The sequence below is a fragment of the Macaca nemestrina genome, chromosome 17 (assembly GCF_043159975.1).
Source record: "Macaca nemestrina isolate mMacNem1 chromosome 17, mMacNem.hap1, whole genome shotgun sequence".
NCBI lineage: Eukaryota > Metazoa > Chordata > Mammalia > Primates > Cercopithecidae > Macaca > Macaca nemestrina.
The window spans coordinates 5705447-5729043 of NC_092141.1; the positions used below are offsets into that span (position 1 = coordinate 5705447).

Genomic DNA, 23597 nt, shown 5'->3' on the forward strand with positions numbered 1-23597 from the left:
AATAAAAAAATTTAACGTCTCATAAAGATAGGGTCTTGGTATGTTGCCCAGGCTGGTCTTGAACTCCTGGGCTGAGGCTATCCTCCACCTTAGCTTCCCAAAATGCTGGGATTACAGGCGTGAGCCACTCCACAGGGCCATCTGATGCCTTCCTTTTTTTTTCTTTTCTTTTTGAGACTGAGTCTCTCTCTCACCCAGGCTGGAGTGCAATGGTGCAATCTTGACTCATTGCAACCTCCACCTCCCGAGTTCAAGTGATTCTCCTGCCTCAGCCTCCCGAATAGCTGAGATTACAGGCCCGTGCCACAAGACTTGGCTGAGTTTTGCATTTTTAGTAGAGACAGGGTTTTGCCATGTTGGCCAGGCTGGTCTTGAACTCCTGACCTGAAGTGATCCACCCACCTTGGCCTCCCACAGTGCTGGGATTACAGGCATGAGCCACTATGACCAGCCTCTGATGTGTTCTTGAACTCAAACTTTCAGTTCACCAAGGCCTCTAGGAGGGTCAAGAGGGCTGGATGGGTGGGTGGGAATGAAAATAGGTGAGGCAGGCCGGGCGCGGTGGCTCAAGCCTGTAATCCCAGCACTTTGGGAGGCTGAGACGGGCGGATCACGAAGTCAGGAGATCGAGACCATCCTGGCTAATGCAGTGAAACCCCGTCTCTACTAAAAAAATACAAAAAACTAGCCGGGCGAGGTGGCGGGCACCTGTAGTCCCAGCTACTCGGGAGGCTGAGGCAGGAGAATGGCATATACCCGGGAGGCGGAGCTTGCAGTGAGCTGAGATCCGGCCACTGCACTCCAGCCTGGGCGACAGAGCGAGACTCCGTCTCAAAAAAAAAAAAGAAAGAAAGAAAGAAAGAAAATAGGTGAGGCACTGGACTTCCCTGGTTTGGGTTTGGGGGCGTTCACTACTTTGTCACCTGGTGATTTGAGAAAACACTCTCTAGTCCATTTAGGTCTCTGTTTCTGTACCTCTCTGTCTTTTGTTGTCTGTTTTCCCAAGAGAAAAGAAGAATCAATGACTGACAGCTGCCATCACCAGAATAAGGTACAGTTTGCACGGGGATATTTTTCTTATTTGGGGGCTGTTGCTGCATCCTATTTTGTGCACTCAAGTGTTTTGTCATTTGGGCAGATGTCTGTGAGACAAAGTAGCAAACATGAGAAGCCATGTTTGCTCATTTCTGTTTGCCAGAATAATTTCACAAAGTCCCTGACTCTGACATCTGCTGCTCTCCAGAAAGATGTTTTGATAATGAAACAGGATAAAGCACAGGGCCCCCAACCTTGTGGTTGGGGCAAGACTCTTGCCTGACTCTTGCCTGTATTCCTTGAAAGATAAATGCTCCTAACCTTCTCTTTTTCTACATATAAAATAACATCTAGGCCAAGCTCAGTGGCTCATGCCTGTAATCCTAGCACTTTGGGAGGCTGAGCTGGGCTCAGACCAGCCTGGGCAACGTGGTGAAACCCCATCTCTACTAAAAATGCAAGAACAAACTGGGTGTGGTGGCATGTACCTGTAGTCCCAGTGATGCAAGATTTTTCTCAAACCTGCTTTGCCAGTTGGAAATTTCTGTGAATGGTGGGGTCTCTGTTTGTTTGTTCCCATTGTCCCACTCCAGCCCATGCCTCCCAGGCTGGCCCATCCCCACCGCCACTTCCCGTTGCATGGGATGGCCGCCTGGTGCTGGTGGAGGACTGGAGGGCTACAGCTTACAGCTCCTTTTGCCCCCTCTGTTCGGTGGGTTACAGGTTGTTGTCCCACCTCCAAGAAGAATGAGGTTATGGTGACAATCGAAGGGTGAGGACGGCAGAGAAGAATTTTATTGAGTGACAAAACAGCTCTCAGCTGAAGATGATGTGAGGGTGGTCTCTTTCTTAATGTGGTTGGGTCCAGGGCTTTTATGGGCTCAGAATGGGGAGTGCACTCTGATTGGTTTGTGAGTAAGCAATAAAGGCTAAAACAAAACCACCACTCAAAGGTGGGCATGATAGTGTAAAAAAACCAATTAAGGAAGGGTAGGTGTATGTAAAATAGGTGAAGGGTGAGGATCAGTCAGAGGAAGGCATCCCAAACAGGAGGGGAGGTTCTCAATCCAGTCCAAGGATTTACCTGGGACTTGTTGCTAGGCTTTAAACTGTCTTTGGCTTAAAGGTGGGGTTTCACTGGGGACCTGTCCCTATCTGCCTAGGCATTTTACTGCCTCCTGCTGCTATTACCAGCCATTCAGGAGTCTGAGGCAAGCAGATCATCTGAGCCCAGGAGGTTGAGGCTGCAGTGAGCTGTGATTCTCCTATTGCACTCCATCCTGGGTGACAGAGTAAGACCTTGTCTCAATAAATAAATAAAAATAACATCTGGCAGGGTTAGTGATTATGCTTCTGATAGTGACATGAGGCAGTCAAATGCCTAGGCAGATAGGGGTGGGTCCTTGGTGAAACCCCACCTCCAAGCAGAAGACAGTTTAAAGCCTGAAAATGAAGCTACAAGTTAAATGCTCAGACCAGACTGAGAATCTTTCCTCTGATTGATCCCCACCCTTCACCTGTTTTACCCTTCACCTTTCCTAATTGGTTTTCTACACTGTCGTGCCCACCTTTCAGTGATGTCTTCACTTTAACCTTTTTTGCATACTCACAAACCAATCAGCAGGCACTCCCCATTCTGAGTCCATAAAAAGCCCTGGACCCAGACACACTGAGAGAAGAAAAAACCACCCCACTGCAGGGGTGGGGAACCACCCCACCGCACCCTGCATCCCTTCTCCACCAAGAGCTGTTTCATCAGTCAATAAAGTTCTTCTCCATCCATTCTCACCCTTCAACTGTCAGCATATTCTTCTTGGATGCAAGACAAGAGTTCTGGAACCGCCAAACTCAGGTACAAGCTGTAATACAGGTGGGCTGCGGTGGGCTCTGCCTGCCCAACAGTGGGCTGGGCCAGTATGCAAGCCAGACTCAGCCTGGGCAGGCTGAATGGGTGGGATACCACCAGTGGCAGGTATCCTGGCCCAGCAAGGCCTAGGTGGGAAGGTGGGGGTGGGAGGCCTTTGGGAGTAGGAGGTTGGCGGGCAAAATGACGGAGAAAATTCCTGCATCACTTCCGCAGTCAATAACCACATGTACTTTGGTGATCACTGATGCACTGTACACCCACACCCTGGTCACTCTGATGTGATTTTGCAGGTACTGAACCCCACCACTTGCATATGAGTAGTGGGCTGAGACACTGCTTTGGAGCAACTGACAACCACTCCTGGGCTTTAAGGCCTCAGTTTATAGTCTTCAGCAAGACTTCTGAATAAACTAGCTTTAATTATTTAAAAGCTTGATTTTTTTTTCTTTAGTTGACATGTCCCTGCATCACTCAATGTGTTTTTTTGGTCCGCCTGGAACAAGATGTTTGAGGTGGGACTAGCCTTTCAGGAGGAGTTCTTCTGAGTCCTTGGGGGTAACCTTACCCTCTGTGGCCCCTTTGATAGGTGGGTAGTAGGATTGGGGAGCGTGGAAAGTGGGGACTCCCTTGCTCAATAACAATTATTGCACCTCCAGCTGGGAGCTAACACTTGTAGGACGGTTCCTTGGGAAGGCCCTGAGCTACCAGACTCCACCTGCAACCTTCTGATCAGAGAAGAGGACCAGAGCTTCCTCTAGAGAGATCCAGGGTTTTATCTTGAGAATGGATTAATTGCACTGTGCTGTGCAATGTGATGCGCAGTGCAAGGCAATAGAAGCAAATAGTTTAGTCCTAAGAGAACCCCCCCACCCCATGCTTCTGAGGGACTCCTATGAGGGGCCTTGGCTATTTGGAGAAGAAAGAAGGTCTAAAACAAATAGGGCATTTTTTTTCTCTCTTAAGAGAGTTGACGACATTGAATTCAAATGCAAGTTTGCAAGTTGTACACCTGCCACATTTAGCAGAAAACTGCTGACCCAGGCAGCTGATCTGAAATTCGTTCAAATCAGCAAGTTCATTATGCATAGCTTCCTTGTTTTTGGAAGTGGAAAGCCAGAGTCTTGGTGTAAACTAGGTTCCTTCCTTCCTTCCTTTCCTTCCTTCCTTCCTTCTCTTTCCCTCCCTCCCTCCCTCCCTCCCTCCCTTCCTCCTTCCTTCCTTCCTTCCTTCTCTTTCCCTCCCTCCCTCCCTCCCTCCCTCATTTCCTTCCTTCCTTCCTTCCAGTGGAGTCTCGCTCTGTTACCCAGGCTGGAGTGCAGTGGCACAATCTCAGCTCACTGCAAGCTCCACCTTCCGGGTTCATGCCATTCTCCTGCCTCAGCCTCCCGAGTAGCTGGGACTCCAGGTGCCCACCACCACACCTGGCTAATTTTTTTTTTTTTATTTTTAGTAGAGACAGGGTTTCACCATGTTAGCCAGGATGGTCTCAATCTCCTGACCTCAGGTGATCCACCTGCCTTGGCCTCCCACAGTGTTGGGATTACAGGCGTGAGCCACCGTTCCCAGCCTTGTTTATGCTTCCTCCATAGGCTTATCCTACCTGAGACCAGAGAACAGCCCCTGGATCTTAGGTAAAGAACATTTTTCTCAAAGTGTGGGTGTCCTGCTAGACTCCATTTCCATTACAAGAGCTGGGATACAAAAGTTCAGGAACAGTCTCATCTCCAGAGGAAGATTCTCACAGTCAGCCACGTTTGCTGAACATGTTTCCAATGTGATATAAGCAAAAAAGTCAATCTGTCCAGAAGGTAGATTGGATCCCCCACGTCCCTTCACCCATGCTTTCTTTCTGTGACCTGACTGAAAATCACAGAGTGACTTGACTGCTCTGTGACCCAGCCAGCTGCAGGTTCTTCCCAGCAGGCTGGAACCCAAACCGAGGCCTTGAACATTCTGAGGCGCTGAAAAAGGTATCTCGGTGGTTGTCAAAAACACTGAAGGAAACTGGTTGCAGCCCTGAGCCAGATTCCTTAAACCCTCCCACAAACTGCATACCTGACCCTCTTGCTGCAGGAATATGTAGGTAGAATCCCTTTTCTCTTGCTGTTAGTCTCAGAGATACGCTGCACCCCACTCTCTGTGTCAGTGTCCCTATTCAGTGCTTTGGACGGATTGCTCTGAATTTAGTGCTGCTTTTTTTGGGAATCCCAGCCAGCCCCATGTTGGTATGGTTTGAAGTAGTCCCTTGCAGGAATTCCCCGGAGGCTGCTTCTGGGCTGGCTGGACGGAATAACAGCTGAAAACTAAATGGAGTATGCAACTTTTTATTCCTTTATTTTCACTTTTTCTTTTTGATGTATTTTTTTTTTTTTTTTTTTTTTTTTTATTTTTTTGAGACGGAGTCTCGCTCTGTCGCCCAGGCTGGAGTGCAGTGGCCGGATCTCAGCTCACTGCAAGCTCCGCCTCCCGGGTTCACGCCATTCTCCTGCCTCAGCCTCCCGAGTAGCTGGGACTACAGGCGCCCGCCACCTCGCCCGGCTTGTTTTTTGTATTTTTTAGTAGAGACGGAGTTTCACCGGGTTAGCCAGGATGGTCTCGATCTCCTGACCTCATGATCCGCCCGTCTCGGCCTCCCAAAGTGCTGGGATTACAGGCTTGAGCCACCGCGCCCGGCCTTGATGTATTTTTTAATTCTTAAATTTAAAAATAGAAGTAAAAAAATTTTAATTTATAGGGGTTTTCTGGTAAAAATGGAAAGCCTGCTAGGCAAATTCTCAAAGAGCTGTAATACGCCTGTATTTTCTGAATAAACTTCCCTCCACTTTACTGTGTCGGCTTGCTCTTGTAGATCTTCCTGTACAAAGCCAAGAACCCACGTGGTCTCCCACGCTGAACCCCAGTTTTGGGGCCCACCCTGTGACACGGTCAGAGGCAGACAGTTCCGTGTCCCTCCTATTCCTCCTTGCATCTGGATGGGATCCAGAGGGCTCTAGGCTTGGCTGCTGTGGCCACCAGACGAGGCTCTATGAGGTCTGTGGGGGTCTTGCCAGCTCCAGATGGACATTCCCTGAGATGCTGTTAGGCCACCTGGACTGGGGCCCCCTGTGGCATCCCTGGCATAGACACATAATGCCCAGCAAAGGCATCATCAGAGTTCCATTACTTTAGTGCTGGAAGGCAAATCAGATGGCAACTTGTTTGCAGAGAAAGAAACTGAGACCCAAAGAAGGGTCAGGCAAAGCCAGGACTCCAGGGCTGGTGTTCATACTTCAGCTGCTGAGTGGCAGGAGTCCCTTTTTGCTGCCCTTCTCCCAGAGTTCCATAATGAGGTGAGGATGGGTCTCCTTCAGGGCTTGGTAGAGTTGATCTTTGCACCTCCGGTCCCAGGACTGGCTCAAGCTGAACAGCTTCCGCATCTGGCTGGGCCTGGTGTCCTCAGCCAGCACCCTCTCATACTGCTCCTGGCTCAGCACCTGTCCATGCAGTTTGTCCAAGACAGCCTCCACCGATGTCACTCGGGCTACCAGCTGCTCTCGATACTGGTCCACAAAGTGCAGCAACCCCGGGGCATCCAGAGGTGAAGGTAAGGCTGGCAATGAACAAAGAAGGGCTCCAACCACAGCCTCCATCTCCAATCCCCATCTTCAGCCCTTTCCTCTCTCCTCTCTACATCCCTCGCTTCCTTCTGCCTCCAGAAATGCACTTCTGCCCTCCCTCATGCCAGCATCTAGCCTGGCATTCTGCCAGAGTGGGGATCGGGAGTGGAGTTCCTGCTGGGTGCATTGGAGGCTGTCAGATAAGGAGTTCTAGGGTCTCTGTGAATAGGACAAAAGGGTATGGGGAGGGACCATGCACCACTCTCCAGGGCCTGACCCCTTGTGAGGTCTGCAATGATGAGTCCCTTCCTTTCTCTCTTCCCTTCCCCCAAGAACCAGACAGTACCCCAGAACTGCCACTGCCTCCTGTGGTCTCTGAGAGTTGTTACTGACCTATGGGGGCTGGAGGGACCAGAGTAGCTGCAGGTGCGAGATCTCCTGGAGGAACACAGAGATGAAGATGATCTGAAACAGTGCTAAGTTACTAACACACACACAGTACACCTCCAGGCTCCCACTCACTTCTGAGCTTCTTCAATTTAGAAAAAAGTCACAGACAAATTCTGGTAGAATCTGGAGTAAGAGCTGGAAAGGTCCTTAGAGGTTATCTAGGTGAATCCCTTCCTTATACATACGGGGAAACTGAGGCCCAGAAGCTGTGATCATACAGTAATAGAGAGAAGGCATCCAAATGAGCAATAGCAATTTCTCCTACAACATCCCAGACTTGGTTTTAATCCCGTGTTGGCCTGAACTGTATCCCTGGTGAAGTAACCAAACCCCTTGCTAGACAGCTTGAACTATTTAGCACCTCCTTGTTCTGAGCAGAAATCTACTTCCTTGTTCTTGTTTAGCCTTCTAGACTGGCACCAACCAAAGGTGTATGTTCTGGAATTGGATGTCAAAATCTAGAATCAAGATCAAGCAATCTTAGGACATGCGAATAACAAATGAATTTTAACAGAAAAGACAGACGACAACAAAAATGAAGGGACTTAAAAATTGCTTTGCAAAGGAGAGAAAGGGGAAGTTCACAGCAGCTCATATGTACAAGGTCTGAGAGGCTGAGCAGGCTCCAAGTTCAGTGTGATCTCACAGTTCAGGGAGGTGGGCACAGGGGAGAGAGTTGAGGCTGTGGTACCAGGAGCACAGGATCCATGTGGGTGGAGAAAGGAGGGTATTTCGCATCCTCTCTGCTGACTGGACAGTCCAGGGGTCAATTCTGACTCATTCCCACACTGGAGCATCTGCTGAGGGAGGTGACTGGATGGCAAAGAATTTACAAACCAAAATAGCAGAGGAACGATGGAAGGAGTTGAGATGTGTAACTTGTATAACAAGAGTCATCAGGAAGGCTATGACCACAGTCTTCCAGAATCTAAATGGCTTTCTCATGGGGAAGGAGATACACTTTTTCTATGAGTTCCAAGGGACAGAATTAAGACTGACAAGAGGCAGAGATTGGCTTAACATGAGGAAAAAGATAATATTGCTACGATTTGTTAAGGATTACTGCATGAGGAATGTATAGACATCGCTTTATTTAATCTTTCCAACATTCCTACAAATTAGTCATTATGATCCTCTTTTTACAGACGAGGGACTCAAATGAATTAAGTAATTTTCCCAAGGTCACTCGGCAAGTAAGTGCTGGAGTGGGATTTGAATCCAGGTCTGAAGCTGGGGCTGATTAGTTCTCCATCTGTGTTTGCACCCAAGCCAGGACTCAGTAAAGCCCATCCTCTTTCCACTACACTGTGAAGCCAGCTTGTTGCGGCTCAGGAGGTAGACTCACCATTTTTTGACAGCTGACTAGGGATGGTTGTCCTAGAAGGACCGTTTGGAGGGTTTGGGTTCTTACAGTGTTGGTACTAGATTAAGAGTCCATACATTTTCTCTATCCCAGAAAATGTATTATTTGATTTCCTCTTGTCCACCTCAAAAACACTGAGCGATACAGGGAGAGTATCTGAAATTGCCAAATCGGCTAAACCCATACAACCATATGACTATGTAGGTCTTATTCTTCCACCTCACATCCAAACTACCATGAAAAACTTAGTGAAAAGCTTTGTGGATGTCGACATCTGTTAATTCAAGGGCACTGTGAAGACACATTGTACATGGGGGAGAGCATAAATTTTAGAGGGTCAGATTGACTCAGGTTTAAATTCTAGTCATAACAACTGTTATGTAACTTGAGAAAGCCACCTACCTCCTACCTCCTGTGGGCTATTTCTTCTCATCAGTAAATTGTGATAATGCACACGCCCTCCCCCAACCCCACCCCCCATCCCCCACACACAGACTTTCTATCACTGACTTTCTTCTTCTTTTTTTTTTGGAACGGAGTCTCCCTTTTTGTCCAGGTTGGAGTGCAGTGGAGCGATCTCGGCTCATTGCAACCTCCGCCTCCCGGGTTCAAGTGATTCTTCTGCCTCAGCCTCCTGAGTAGCTGGGACTACAGGCACACGCTACCACGTCCAGCTAATTTTCGTATTTTTGGTAGAGACAGGGTTTCACCATATTGGCCAGGCTGATCTTGAACTCCTGACCTTGTGATCTGCCCACCTCAACCTCCCAAAGTTCTGGGATTACAGGCGTGAGCCACCGTGCCCAGCTACTTCATTGATTTTCTTTCTCCTCCCACCTCTGAGTTCTGTGGACTTGTCCTGGTTTTACCTGGTTTCACCAAGGCCTCCCACACCAGAGTCTCATCTTTCTTGTCTTTCATTTGCAGCCTGATCCCTGATCCCAAGTGGCCAACGTAGAACTCCGAGAACAGCTGGGCTTCTCCAGGGCTTCGATAGCAGAGCTCCAGTTCCTGAAGAGGCAAAGAGTTGAGTTGCCACCCTGTTCATCTTGCATGGAAGGTTTTTCCCCACCTGACATCTTCTTGGCTCTGCTTGGTTCCACACGGACACTCCGATGATCCCTGTACTGAAATCAACTACCACCTTCAGAAACTGCTCTTTTCCCAATTTTCCACAGAAGGATGAGGACACAACTGAGCACCTCAAGGGTAAGTCAGGGCTCGTCCTTAAACGTAGTGCTCATAATCCTAAGCCAGATCCTTCTTCCTTCACTTCCCCCACCTTGAATTCAAACCCTCATTTCTCCAGCCCAAAGCCTGTCTTCCCAATGGATCCCAAACTCCACCCACTTTCAATTGACAAAAATTTATATCCATCCCTTTTCCTAAATCCCAGCTAAGACAGAACTCTTGATTCCCCACTGTCTACCAAACATGCTCCCTTTCCAGTTTCCCCAAACTCAGTAAAGGACAGGACCATCCACTGAGCATGCAGGCTCCAAACTCGGAATCATGCTTAACTCCTTCCCTACACAGGCCATCCAGCAGGTCCTGTTGGCTTTACCTTCAAAATCAACCCTGAATTCATACACTTTTCTCCATCTCCCTCGCTACCTTCCTCGTCAAGTGACCTTCAACTGTAACTTGCAGTATTGCAACAGCCTTTTTCTTTTTTGTTTTGTCTTTTTTTCTTTTCTTTTCTTTTCTTTTCTTTTTTTTTAAGAGAGATGGAGTTTTTCCATGTTGCCCAGGCTGGACTTGAACTCCTGGGCTCAAGTGCCTCAGCCCCCTGAGTAGCTGGGACTACACACGTGCACCACCATACCCATCTTATTTTTTCATTTTTCATAGAGATGAGGTCTCCCTACATGGCCCAGGCTGATCTTGAGCTCTTGGCCTTAAGCAATTCTCCCACCATGGCCTCTCAAAGTGTTGGACTTACAGGTGTGAGTCACTATACCCAACCACAACAGCATTTTTTTTTTTTTTTTTTTTTAATACAGGATCTTGCACTGTCGACCAGGCTGGAGTGCAGTGGCACAATCTCGGCTCACTGCAACCTCCGCCTCCCAGGTTCAAGCAATTCTCCTGCCTCAGCTTCCCAAGTAGCAGGGTTTACATGTGCCCACCACCACACCTGGCTAATTTTTATATTTTTAGTAGAGACTGGGTTTTGTCATCTTGGCTAGGTTGGTCTGGAACTCCTGATCTCAGGTGATCTGCCCACCTCAGCCTCCCATAGTGCTGGGATTACAGGCATGAGCCACCACACCTGGCCTTTTTGTTTGTTTGACAGAGTTTCGCTCTTGTAGCCCATGCTGGAGTGCAGTGGGGCGATGTTGGCTTACTGCAACCTCTGCCTCCTGGGTTCAAGCAATTCTCCTGCCTCACCCTCCCGAGTAGCTGGGATTACAGGTGCCTGTCACCATGCCCCGCTACTTTTTTGTATTTTTAGTAGACGGGGTTTTGCTGTGTTAGCCAGGATGGTCTTGATCTCCTGACTTCGTGATCCGCCCATCTCAGCCTCCCAAAGTGCTGGGATTACAGGTGTGAGCCACTGAGCCACTGCACCTGGCCCATAATGGCCTTTTGACTTGTCTCTCTGCTTTCACTCTTGCCTGCTTATCATTCATTCTCGCCCAGCAGCCAGAGTCATCTTTATGAAAGTAAATCAGGTCTTGTTTTTTTCTTTCTTTTTTTTTTTTTTGAGACACAGTCTTGCTCTGTCACCTAGGCTGGAGTGCAGTGGTGCAGTCTCGGCTCACTGCAACCTCTGTCTCCCGGGTTCAAGTGATTCTCCTGCCTCAGCCCCCTGAGTAGCTGGCATTACAGGCATACACCACCACACCCAGCTAATTTTTGTATTTTTAATAGAGACAGGGTTTCACCATGTTGGCCAGGCTGGTCTCGAACTCCTGACCTCAAGTAATCTGTCCACCTTGGTACCCAAGGTGCTGGGATTACAGGTGTGAGCCACTGCGCCCGGCTGCAAATCAGGTCTCGTATTAGCATGTTTATGACCCTCAAAAGCTTGCCATTGCACTTAGAACAAAGTGCAAACTGCACACCAAGGCCAATAGGGCAGATGAGGCCTGGAAGACCCTGCCTCTAATCTGACTCATCTCTTGCTATATTGACCTCTTTCTTGTCATCTGGAGGTGTCAAGCTTGCTCCCACCTCTACGCCTCTGCACACTTTCCTTCTGCCTGAAATGTTCTTCCACAAATCTCCGTGTGGCCTGAACCGACACCCAATCTAAAGAAAATCTTCGTTTCCTTAGATCTTCCTCAAATGTAACCAAGGCCCAAATCCTACAGCAGATTCTAACACCCTTTCCTGAGACACCCCATGGTTCCCCATAATATGTGTTCTGCCACTGCAATGAGTAATAAACCCAGTGTGTTCAACTACAGGTTCGTTCCTGGTGGTGGACTAGAGGACATTGATGACCTATAGCTCAAACACTTCCCAGTGTCCCCAAGTCAAACCCCATCATCCTTGTCATCCTGCATGTGATCCTCCCTTCTCCGAACTTTCTTTCTCCCAGTCTTGGAAGCATTCCCACTTTCCCTAAATCCCACTCACTTTCTGTTCCACCTCGATTTATCCCGTCCCTGGGAAAGCTCTGAGACCTGCCCCACAGGCATTCCCAGGTAGGACTTCTGTTCGCAGTGAAGAGGCTGACGCTGAGCTGCTCACCTTGGGGAGTATCTCCAGCATCCCTGAACCAGACCCAGACACGGTGTAACGACAGCCCATATAAAGTGGGGTCAGCGGGGGTGGCTTGTGGATTCGCACAAACTGGAATTTCGTTTCTTCATCATCTATGGCCTATGGAACATAGGGAACAATGATTAAGGGAGGCTTGTGCCCCGTGGAATGTGGTCTGAATGGGGAGATGGTGCATCTGTGTGTTTGCGTGGACAGAGTGGGACTCTATCACCCCTGCCTCCCTCCCCGCATGCACTGCTACACAGGCAGCCCTCACTTGGTCTTTGTTATCCTCAGGATGGGAAAAGGGTTATTGTTAGAGAAGTTAGAATGGGGAAAGGCTACAGTTTTAGGCATGGGAGCCTCCAATCCTTTGATTCCTGGACAGGGGCTGCAAGAAACTGTCCAAAGATGGGAGACGAGTCCATGACTGAGAAGGGATGAACTGTCCACCCACTTCAAGGTTCTCCTGTACAAGAGGCCCATCCTTAGTCCCAGTTAAAGGCCCTCTAGGGGGCTCTCTGGCTGCATTTTGTGTTTACCGTCAACCCACCGTGGCCCAGCCTTTCTGGCTCTTAGTGTCACCTTCCGAATGGAGCAGTCACTTGGGATCAGGTAGAGGTGGAAGGTGACTTCCTCAGGATGGAGGCGGTGGTAAAGCAACACCAGGGAGTTGATGGGAAAGAAGCGCAGGGTACTATGGATCACTTTCAGGAGGACTCCCAAGGGGGAGAAGCTGGGGTTTTCCAGAACGATGTGATGCAGCTCCACCCTGGCTGGCTTCTCCAGGAGCATCCCCTCCTCTTTAAAGTGGGCCACTTGGAACAGGGATGTGTCCACATGGCCCCCTGTCAAAGAATGGATTCAAGAGGCACAGGTTTATTTTTATTTATTTTGTTGAGACAGAGTTTCCCTCTTGTCGCCCAGGCTGCAGTGCAATGGAGCAATCTCAGGTCACTGCAACCTCTGCCTCCTGGGTTCAAGCGATTCTCCTGCCTCAGCCTCCCGAGTAGCTGGGATTACAGACACGCGCCACCACACCCGGCTAATTTTTGTATTTTTAGTAGAGACGGGGTTTCACTATGTTGACCAGGCTGGTGTTGAACTCCTGACCTCAGGTGATCCGCCTGCCTCGGCCTCCCAAAGTGCTGGGATTACAGGTGTGAGCCACTGCGTCCAGCCTAAGAGGCACAGATTTAGTGTTGTTACTGAGTCAGGATTTGCTGGTATGGTAGGATCCCAGGGCTTAGGCTCAGGTGCCTTCTTGGGGGAGCCCAGTGCTATGAATATCTGTGTCCCCCTACAATTCATATGTTGAAAGTCTAACCCCCAAGGTGATGGTATTAAGAGGTGAAGCTTTTATGGGAAGTGATCAGGTCATGGGGATGGAATTCTCATGAATGGGATTAGTGCTCTTATATAAGAGACTCAAGGGAGCCTGCTTGCCCCTTCCACCCTGTGAGGACACAGCTAGAAGGCTCCATCTATGAGGAAGAGGGCTCTCACCAACACACCACATCTGCTGGCGCCTTGATCTTGGACTTACCAGGCTCCAGAACTGTGAGAAACAAATTTCTGTTATTTATAAGCTACCTAGTTTATGGTATTTTGCTCTAGCAGCCTGAACAGGCTGAGACACCCAGCAGGGGGAAGAGGGCATTTCTAGGCCTGGGGCCTTCGGAGGCTGTGGGAAATTGTGCCACTAGGTGGGAGCACTTAGGATTGCTGAACTCCTCAGTGGGAGCTCAAGGATCACCCTTGAGCCAAACTTATACACAAACCCAGCCCCTGGCCCGGGAGCTGGGAAAGATATAGAACCTTTAGTTGCCTGTGCTGGTGTGGATTCTCCATGAGAGTGACGCTGGCAGGTTTGACTGGGCAGGTAGAGAAAAAGGAGGAGGAAGGGGCAGTGGGAAAATGGAGTGACCAAGGTGTTTGGCCACTCACCATTCAAACTCTTCTTTTTAGGAAGAGCCTCCTCCTCCCCACTGCGTGGGTCTTGGCAGGAGGCAAGCCGAGCCCCCCACTCAGGATGCTGCTACTCCCTGGCATCAATGACACAAGTGTGTCACCAATACTTGACTAAGTGGTTGTCCCTAACTGGGACCTCAAGTCTAGAGCGGTGAAACACAGATGCAGAGAGAGAGAATTTTGGCAGTAGCAGTTGGGTGAAGAGTCCAGTGGGAGGCAGGTGTGGTGGTGCACACTCATAATTCCAGCTACTTAGGAGGCTGAGGTGGGTGGATCACTTGAACCCAGGAGTTTAAGGTTGCAGTGAGCTAAGATTGTGCTGCGGCATTCTAGCCTGGGTGACAGAGTGAGACCCTGTCTCAAAAAAAAAAAAAAAAAAAGGAAAAAAGAAAGTAAGTAAAAGAGTCCAGTCACTCCTGGGCAGGAGGGTCCTACAGTAGCTGTGTCTGCAGCCTGTCTCCATATTTTCTTGATGTGACCTTGGCCCTGCCCTTGGTTTCTCTGAGTCACTGGGCCACTATTTCCTCTCCCCAGCTAAAATTTGTTGCTAAGTCTATGAGTTAGTCAATAACCTTTCAGTGTATTCCTTTTCTGCTTAAATCAGCCAGAATTGGTATCTTTGATTGCAGCCTCTGACCAGCGCCAGCACCTTGAAGTTACAAGAGAGCTTGAGGGATGAACACTGGTAATGGGAGAGACACAGGCCTAGCGATCAGGAGTCCCAGCTCCATCCCTGCATTGCCTGGTAACTGCTGCAATGCAAGTGGTTTCTGGGCAATAAGGCATCCAGCAAGCTGGACAAGGCCCTTAGTCAGATGTCAATCCCAGAATCATGAAGACCCTTACTTAAGTTTTCTCATTTAACTGCATTTTTGGGATGAAAATAAAGTCACAGTGGTATCTATCATCTGAAAAAATGAGGAAGAATTCACCTATGAATCTTACCAATCAAACAATACAACTGTTCTTTTTTTCTTTTTGAGACAGAGTCTAGCTCTGTCACCCAGGCCGGAGTGCAGCGGTGTGATCTCGGCTCACCACAGCCTCCACCTCCTGGGTTCAAGTGATTCTCATGCCTCAGCCTCCTGAGTAGCTGGGACTACAGGCATGCACCACTGCGCCTGGCTTTTTAGTAGAGACGGGGTTTCACCATGTTGGCCAGGCTGGTCTTGAACTCCTGACCTTAGGTGATCTGCCTGCCTCGGCCTCCCAAAGTGCTGGGATTACAGGCGTGAGCCACCGCGCCCGGCCACAGTATAACTATTCTTAGCATGGGACACCTGCATCCCAGTCTTTCTCTGCAGCAACACCTTGTCCTATTTTTATCATAGTCTATGACGCTTTGTCTCTTGTTTCCCGTGGCAGTTTAACTTGTTGCAAGGACGTTGGACCTTTTAATTACCACAGCCTATGATCCCTGCTAGTGGATGCACCACCCTGTGATTCAGCCTCTGTTTCTCATTTCAGTGTTGAGTTTGCTTCCAACTTTTCACTATGATAAATAGCACTGCAATACACATATTCTGCAGGAAGCTGCTATTTCCCTTGTGTTATTGCCTTGAAATCAATCAGTACCAAGGGATGAGGAAAGCGTGTGAGACGGCAGGACCTCCTTCACCCCGCAGTTGCTTCTCCAAGAGGTGATGCTGGTTTGCATTGCCATCACTGGCACTAAATGGATGGTCTCACCCTGACCTCCAAACCTTGGGACGTCCTCACGTGTCAGCTGAGGGAACTGAAATCCTGGGAGGAAAGTGCTTTTTCCAGGGTCACACAACCGGCCATGGACTCTGACCACAGTCTGTGGCACTAACAGATGCTCGGTGCCACTTGAATTTTCGCTGAATTCCAGAAGGTGCTGGATGTCTCCAACTTACCTTCTTGCTAGGGTGACCAACTGTCCATGCTTGCCCAGGACTGAGAGGGCTCCTGGGGGTGCAGGACTGTCAGTGTTAAGATGAGCTGGTCACCCCCCTTTTGTACATATTGCCCTTTCCATAGATGGTGGTAGTCACCTCATCCAAACCTGACAGCATACTTGTGCTGATAGATCAGAGAGAGAAGGGAAGCAATGGGGGAGACTGTGGTCTGAAGGAGATGAAGGTTGAGTGTTGACTGGGGCAAGTGTCGCTGGCAGAAAGACCTACCTGGAGCTGCCTTTGGCTGGTTGCACTAGAAAAATTTAGAAAATGCTATCGTGAGGGAGGCTTGTTTCTGTGGGTCAGGGGTCCAGGGCTTTGCATCTGCTCATTACACAAAAACTTATTGAGTACGGACAATGTGCCAGGCCCTGTGGATGCGGCTGTGAACAGGAAAGACATGGGGACAGCAATTCCAGAGCTTGTGGCCCAGTGGGGAATACAGGCAGCAAAGAGAACAATGGACCAAAGCATCACAAGTGCTCTGCCAACGGCAGCGCGTCAGCTCCTTCCTCCTTTCCCAGCCGCATGCCCATTGTTTGCCTTGGGACATTGCTGCTCCTGCTGTCCAGGAGCCTGGGGACTCTCCCTCCTTTAGATGCTGCCCTTGGGCCTGTGACCTGATGTCTAGCCATGCCCTCCCTGCTAAGTGTGTGGTCAGCACCGTCCAGGCTCAGGTGAGGGGCACAGTGGCTCTCCCGCTCAAGCAGGGACAGTGGGACCCACATCACATGAAAGTGGGACACTAGAGGGTTGTCTAGCAGAGCAGCTAAATGATACGGACTGCCTGGCTTTGACTCCCAGCAAGGGCTCTTACTGACTGTGGGACTCTGAGAAGATTACTTGCCCTCTCTGTGCATCATCTGTAAAGTAGGGCTGATAACAGCATCCCCCTCTCGGTGTCACTGTGCAGATTGACTGGGTTTGTGTCTACAAAGCCCTAGGATAATAAGGGCCACTTGCTCGTATTACAGATAAAACGCAGCTTGACCAATCTATCCACCTGGCTGTGGTGCTTCTTTCTGTTTCTTCCTCAAACAACTTGGCCCAATCCTCTTGGTAACTTGGGGTCTGGGAAGAAAATGCTACTAAATTGTTTTTTTTTTTTTTTTTTGAGATGGAGTCTAGCTCTGTCGCCCAGGCTGGAGTGCAGTGGTGCGATATCAGCTCACTGCAAGCTCCGCCTCCCGGGTTCATGCCATTCTCCTGCCTCAGCCTCCCGAGTAGCTGGGACTACAGGCGCCCGCCACCACGCCCGGCTAGTTTTTTGTATTTTTAGTAGAGACGGGGTTTCACCGTGTTAGATAGGATGGTCTCAATCTCCTGACCTTGTGATCTGCCCGCCTTGGCCTCCCGAAGTGCTGGGATTACAGGTATGAGCCACCATGCCTGGCTTTTTTTTTTTTTTTTTTTTTTTGAGATGCAGTCTCTTTTTTTTTTTTTAGACAGAGTCTTGCTCTGTCACCCAGGCTGGAGTGCAGTGCATGATCATGACTCACTGTAGCCTTGACCTTCCAGGCTGAAGTGCTCCTCCCACCCCAGCCTCCTGAGTAGCTGGAACTACAGGTGTACACCACCATGCCTAGCTAATTCTTTAATTTTTTTTGCTTTTTTTTTTAGAGATGGGGTCTCACTATGTTGCCCAGGCTGGTCTCAGACTCCTGGGCTCAAGTCATCCTCCTGCTTCTGCATCCCAAAGTGTCGGGATTACAGGTGTGAGCCACTGCACCCGGCCACTAAGGTGTCTGAATATCCATTTTGCTGAATCTGAGTGTTGTATAAGGACTCTGTATCCTTATACGATTCAGTAAGTGTTGGTTCCAGGAAGCCAACAGTTTTGAGGCCTGAGGGATATCACTGGGGTTTCCAGCCATGTCATCTGGTTGAACTCCTGAGTGGGTGGGCAGGGGGAGGGGGTGAGAATGGGGAGAGACCCCACTCAGGTGGCTGTGTGAAGTGTTCGTGTTCCCACGGGCAGCACAGAGAGGAGCAAGGGTGACAAAACTGAGGGAACTCACTTCCTCTTGGAGGGAGGGTTGTGTGGAGAGCAGAGGTCTGTGTGTGCTGAAGGAGATGGGTGGGTGGGGAAACGAAGGACCCGAAGGACAAGGCCAGCTTCATGGGCGTTTGGCCTGTACAGTCACACAGATGTGTTTCAAAAAGATATGTCCAGACAAAAGTGGAATGCAGGAAAATCTTGCTCCCCATCTCCATAACCCCCCCTCGGCCCCTCAAAGGAAGCCACAACACTGTCTCCCAGGAGATCATCATTCTATACTCCCTTTCAGGCCCATAATTACCACCGCCTTCCTCCCTATCCTTCCCTCTTGTTTACCTTGGAGAGCCACAAAGTGAGGGAGGTGCACAGCTTCCACGGCTCCGGGCTCAGCCTTGATGTCCAACAGAGGCCCTGCCACCATCCAGCTGTGCTGTGGGTTGATCTCACCCAGGAACTGGTCCCACACACAGAATTCAATCTCAGTGGTCACCGCTTCTCTCACCACAAAGCAGAGACCCGTGTTGGGCCAGCGGTAGGAGCCAGCTACAGGGAAATGAACTCTGGGAAGAAGAGGGAGAAGCAGACACTTACTGCACGAACTCACTGAGCACCTGCTGGATGCCAGACCCCATGCAGGGGCTTGCGGATACCGTACAGGGGCTTCAAGCCCAGACTTCAGAATCAGATGGACTTGCATTTTAGTCCTGGCTCTTCTGCTCTTGACTGTGGATCCCTGAGCAAGTCATTTAACCTTCCTGTTTTTGGTTTCCTCATCTGTCAGTAAGAGTAATTGTAGCTCCCATCTCCTAGTTGTGAGAAAAAGTGACTCAATGCATGCTCACAGCTTAGTACACGCCTGGGAGCAGTGAACTATTTCTACTATGTTGATGATGGCAATGATGGTGATGATGAAATAACAAGTGTTTGTATATGTAAAGGGCCTATTTACCAATAATTAATAACAATATATGTGCTAAGATTTCTATCTATATCTATTATCTATCTATCTATTTCTATCTGTCTATATCTATCTCTATCATCTATCTATCTCTACCTATCTATCTCTATCTCTCTATCTCTATCTACCTCTATCTCTCTCTATCTATCTCTATCTCTATATCTATCAATCTCTACATCTATCTATCTAATTTATATCTCTATCTATCTATCTCCATCTATCTGTCTATCTCTATCTATCTATCTATATGTCTCTCTCTTTGGAAATATGGTCTCACTCTGTTGCCCAGGCTGGAGCACAGTGGCCTGATCTTGGCTCACTGCAGCCTGGAAATCCCTGGCTTAGGCGACTCTCCCACCTCAGCTCCCTGAGTAGCTAGGACTGCAGGCACAAGTCACCATGCCCAGCTAATTTTTTTGGTCATTTTTATAGACACAAGGTTTTGCCATGTTGTCCAGGCTGGCCTTGAACTCCTGGACTCAAGTGATCCTCCTGCCTCGGTCTCTTAAAGTGCTGGGATTATAGGCATGAGCCACTGTGCCTGGCCATATGTGCTAACATTAATGCTAAACCCTCAGAATTGGAAACAACACGTTTATAGAGATCAGAAGAGATTTTCCCAAGGCTCCTCATGTGGGTTGATAGTGGGTCCCGGGATGCCCCAGCTTCTGTAGGTGTGAGTTGGGAGTGATGCTGTCTTCTGGTTGAGATGATGTTTGTGGCAGTGTTTGGTAAGTGGTAACATGTTATATAAGAGATAATGACTATAGACAATTACTACTAGTGCGACTGTAAGCCCTGGGAGGGCAGGGCTGCCATATTCATCTTAGGGTTCCCAGCTACTAGTACAGTCCTTAGCTCATTAGCAGCTGTTAACAAAACAGGAGCATACAGATTAAGAGAGTTAGTGAGATTTAAGAAACATAACAAACAAAATACAATGAGTGGACCTTGTTTGGATCCTGGTAAGAACACACCAACTGGCCAGGTGCAGTGGCTCACACCTGTAATCCCAGCACTTTGGGAGGCTGAGGAGGGTGGATTGTCTGAGGTCAGGAGTTCGAGACCAGCCTGTCCAATATGGTGAAACCCCGTCTGTACTAAAAATACAAAAATTTTTATTTTTCACACGTGGTGGCGTGTGACTGTAGTCCCAGCTACTAGAGAGGCTGAGGCTGGAGAATCACTTGAACCTGGGAGGTGGAGGTTGTAGTGAGCCAAGATTGTGCCACTGCACTCCAGATTGGGCGACAGAGTGAGACTCCGTCTCAAAACCAAACCAAACCAGACCAAACCAAACCAAAACACCAACTTTAAGAACACGTTTTAGACAATTGAGCAATTCGAATATGGATTGGGGATTACATGAAATCGAAGATTTATTGTCAGCTTTGTGAGATGTGATATTGGCACGGTAGTTGTGTTAAGGAAGAAAGGGTTTTTATTTTTATTTTTTGAGATGTGTAATGAAATATTTAAGGGTAAAATCACCTGACATCTTGGATTTAAAATATTGTAACAATAACAAAGAGGGGGAAAGTGAACAGCTGAAATGAATTTGGCAAAACAGTGGCTGAAGCTGGGTGATGGGTACATGGAAGCTCCTTGTACTCTCTATTTTTGTGTATGTTAGACAATTTTAAGTTTCATAAGAAAACAACTTTTTCCATCATGAAAAGCACACACCCCGTGTTTCAGCCCTGTCCTTGCCTCTTGTCTGGGCAAGAGGAGGGGACCCCGAGGCGAGTGTGGGTTGGGGGGAACTGACTGTCTGTGGGGACCCAGGATGGGCAGTGGGGTGGGGGAGGCCAGCCTGGGACCAGCAGAGCCCCTCACTCACCGGTACAGGCTCCTTTCTTTGTCAACTACCTCAGTAGCCACAGGCCCCGTGGGGCCCCAGAAGTCATCGTCAGTCCCCAAAGGCGTATCCTGGTCCCCTAGAGAGGCAGGTGAAGGCAGGCACAAGGGTTCCACCTGTTCTACCTCTGGGGAGCTTCCCTCTGAAACAGCAAGGCAGCGGTCAGCTCCAGATTCTCCCGCCTGGCCTCCCCCAGCCCCTATGGTTATACTGTAAGGGCCTCTTCCCAAGGCCGGCCTGCCTGGACCATGGCAGGGAGTGTGTTTACAGCTTCTGCTCCTGCTCCCTGGCTGCCTGCCTGCCTGCCTGCTGTCTGGGGAGCCCCACTCCAATGCCTCCAGCCCAGCCTCCACCCATCTCCCCTTCCCCACTGGAACAGAAGTGCCACTCTTCCCAGCATGCCCAGGTGGGCAGGTTGAGAGAGGAACATGGTTCAAAAGATGAAAGGGGCCAGGCACCGTGGCTCTTGCCTGTAATCCCAGCACTTTGGGAGGCCGTGGCAGGAGGATTGCTCCAGTCCAGGGGTTTCGGATCAGCCTGAGCAACATGGGAAGACTCGGTTTCTATAGAAAAAAGAAAAATATCAGCCAGGCACGGTGGTGAGCGTCTGCAGTCCCAGTTCTACTCAGGAGGCTGAGGTGGGAGTGTTGTTTGAGCTCGGGAGGTTGAGGCTGCAGTGAGCCGTGAACATGCCACTGCACTCCAGCCTGAGCAATGGAGTGAGACCCTGTTTGTTTGATTTTAAGATGGCAGGGCCAAGATGGAGATGTGATTCCCAGGCCTTGGCAGTCAAGGATGGGAGGCTGGACCCCGGTTCAGGGTTTGATACATGCCGTAGACGTACTGGAGAGGGGCAGCACCCATCGGTGGGTGCAAGAGAGGGGGAAACAGAAATCCAGCCAGTTCCTAGGAGTGGGCGCTCTCTCATGGGGGTAGCACCCTCTTAGGTAGGGAACCTGCCCCGTCCCACATCAGGGGCAGAGGGATGGAGGGAATGACCTCCCACAGCTGGCCTCCCCCAACCCCTGTCATGATGCTCCCAGCCTCGCCCCTTCAAACTACCTGATTCGAGTCTCTGCCGCTTGAGTGAGGACGTGCTATTACTCGTCTCTCCTGTACCCAGGCCCTCATCAGGGATCATCCCAGTTGGTTTCCTGGACAAAGAATTGTTCATTCTGCCTGAGATCCTGGAGGAAGCGAGGGCTGCCTACATGACATTCCCACTAAAAATTCAACTCCTCCTTGGGCCAGGTGCAGTGGTTCACGTCTGTAATCCCAGCACTTGGGGAGGCCGGGATGGGTGGATAGCTTGAGCTCAGGAGCTCGAGACCAGCCTGGGTAACACAGTGAGACCTCCCTACCTCATCTCTGCCAAAAATACAAAAATTAGCTGGGCATGGTGGCATGCACCTGTATCCCAGCTCCTTGGAAGGCTGAAGTGGGAAGATCACTTGAGCCCAGGAGACAGAGGTTGCAGTGAGCTGAGATTGTGCCACTGCATTCCAGTCTGGGTGACAGATCCAGACCCTGTCTCAGGCAAAACAAAACAAACACAAAAACTCCATCCGAATTTGAACTAAATCCTGTGGTTCTTCTGTGGTCCCTGTCTCTGAGCAGCCTCCATCCACTCATGCACCCAGGCTAGAAGTGGGGTGTCATCCCAACTCCCTCCACGCCCACCCTAAGAGCTGATCACTTTGACAACACCTCCCAAATAGCTCTTCTTTCTATTCTCTTCTCTCCACCTCCACAACCTCCACCCGAGTCCCAGGCCCTGGCCTCCGTGGCCCGCACCACTGCAGCATCCTCGGAAACAGTAGTGGCTGAAACGTGGTGGCTCACGCCTGTAATCCCAGCACTTTGGGAGGCTGAGGTGGGCAGATTACTCTGAAAGGTCTCCCTGCTTCTGCTCGGGTCCCTCTGCCGCCCATTGTCTACAGAGCAGCCAATCTTAAAATAGGAAGCTGCCCCATCACTTGGCTGCTGCAGCCCTGTAATGTCTCTTCATTGCTTCAGGGGGAAAATGGAAAGTTTTTAACATGGTCCAAAAGGGCTTGCTGGGGCCTCTGTCACCCTCTGATGTCACCTGGGCCGCTTTTTCCTTGCTCACTGACCTCTAGTCCATTGGTTCTCAAACTCTGTGTGCTTAACAATCATCTGGAGGGCTTGTTAAGACACAGATTCGGCCGGACGCGGTGGCTCACGCCTGTAATCCCAGCACTTTGGGAGGCTGAGGCGGGCAGATCACAGGGTCAGGAACTTGAGACCAGCCTGGCCAACATGGTGAAACCCCATCTCTACTAAAAATACAAAAATTAGCTGGATGTGGTGGCGGGCGCCTGTAGTCCCAGCTACTCTGGAGGCTGAGGCAGAAGAATGGCTTGAACCTGGGAGGCAGAGGTTGCAGTGAGCCGAGATCATGCCATTGCACTCCAGCCTGGATGACAGAGTGAGACTCTGTCTCAAATACCACACAGATTCCTGGGCCCCACCCCGGAGATTCTGGTTCAGTGGGTCTGGAGTGGGGCCTGAGAATTTGCAGTTCTATCGAGCTCCCGGTGAGGGTGATGCCGACGCTGCTGGTCCACGGACCACACTTTGAGTAGCTGCTCCTGACGCCTGGCCTCCCATTCCTCCATGGGGCTAAACTCTTCTCTCTCAGAGCCTCTACTTCTGCCTGGACTCCACCCCTTCCTAGGCCCAGCCAACCTGTCCTGTCTTTCAGAGCTCAGCCCAGCTCCTCTTGACCAGGTCAAATAGGCCCACTGGTACACGCACCGACCCCAGGTGCATTTGCGCAGACACTTGTGGGATAACCCGTGCCTGTCTCCCTGCTGGACTAAGCTCCTGGAGGTTGGGCCGTGTCTTTC

At 49.8% G+C, this 23597-nt stretch overlaps 1 protein-coding gene and 1 non-coding gene across 5 annotated transcripts in view; both read right to left on the reverse strand.

Moving 5' to 3' along the window:
- Positions 1 to 5583: 5583 nt before the first annotated feature.
- The window catches only part of LOC105474411 (NLR family pyrin domain containing 1), a 56447-nt gene continuing 38433 nt past the window's right edge, over positions 5584 to 23597 (reverse strand). For 3 of the 4 annotated variants that reach the window (XM_071082221.1, XM_071082220.1, XM_071082223.1), the window contains 9 exons: positions 21790 to 21881; positions 21186 to 21290; positions 20710 to 20869; positions 18248 to 18471; positions 12608 to 12870; positions 12011 to 12142; positions 9181 to 9322; positions 6892 to 6936; positions 5584 to 6491 (listed from right to left, as the gene is read on the reverse strand). In XM_071082221.1, the coding sequence (XP_070938322.1) occupies positions 6172 to 6491; positions 6892 to 6936; positions 9181 to 9322; positions 12011 to 12142; positions 12608 to 12870; positions 18248 to 18471; positions 20710 to 20869; positions 21186 to 21290; positions 21790 to 21881 (1483 nt within the window). In that variant the 3' untranslated portion in view covers positions 5584 to 6171. The remainder of the gene's footprint in view (positions 6492 to 6891; positions 6937 to 9180; positions 9323 to 12010; positions 12143 to 12607; positions 12871 to 18247; positions 18472 to 20709; positions 20870 to 21185; positions 21291 to 21789; positions 21882 to 23597) is intronic. The other variant, XM_071082222.1, reaches the window with a different exon arrangement.
- Positions 5635 to 5695, reverse strand: LOC112425353 (U7 small nuclear RNA). Its single transcript, XR_003016415.1, has one exon. It is a non-coding gene; the product is annotated as a U7 small nuclear RNA (small nuclear RNA).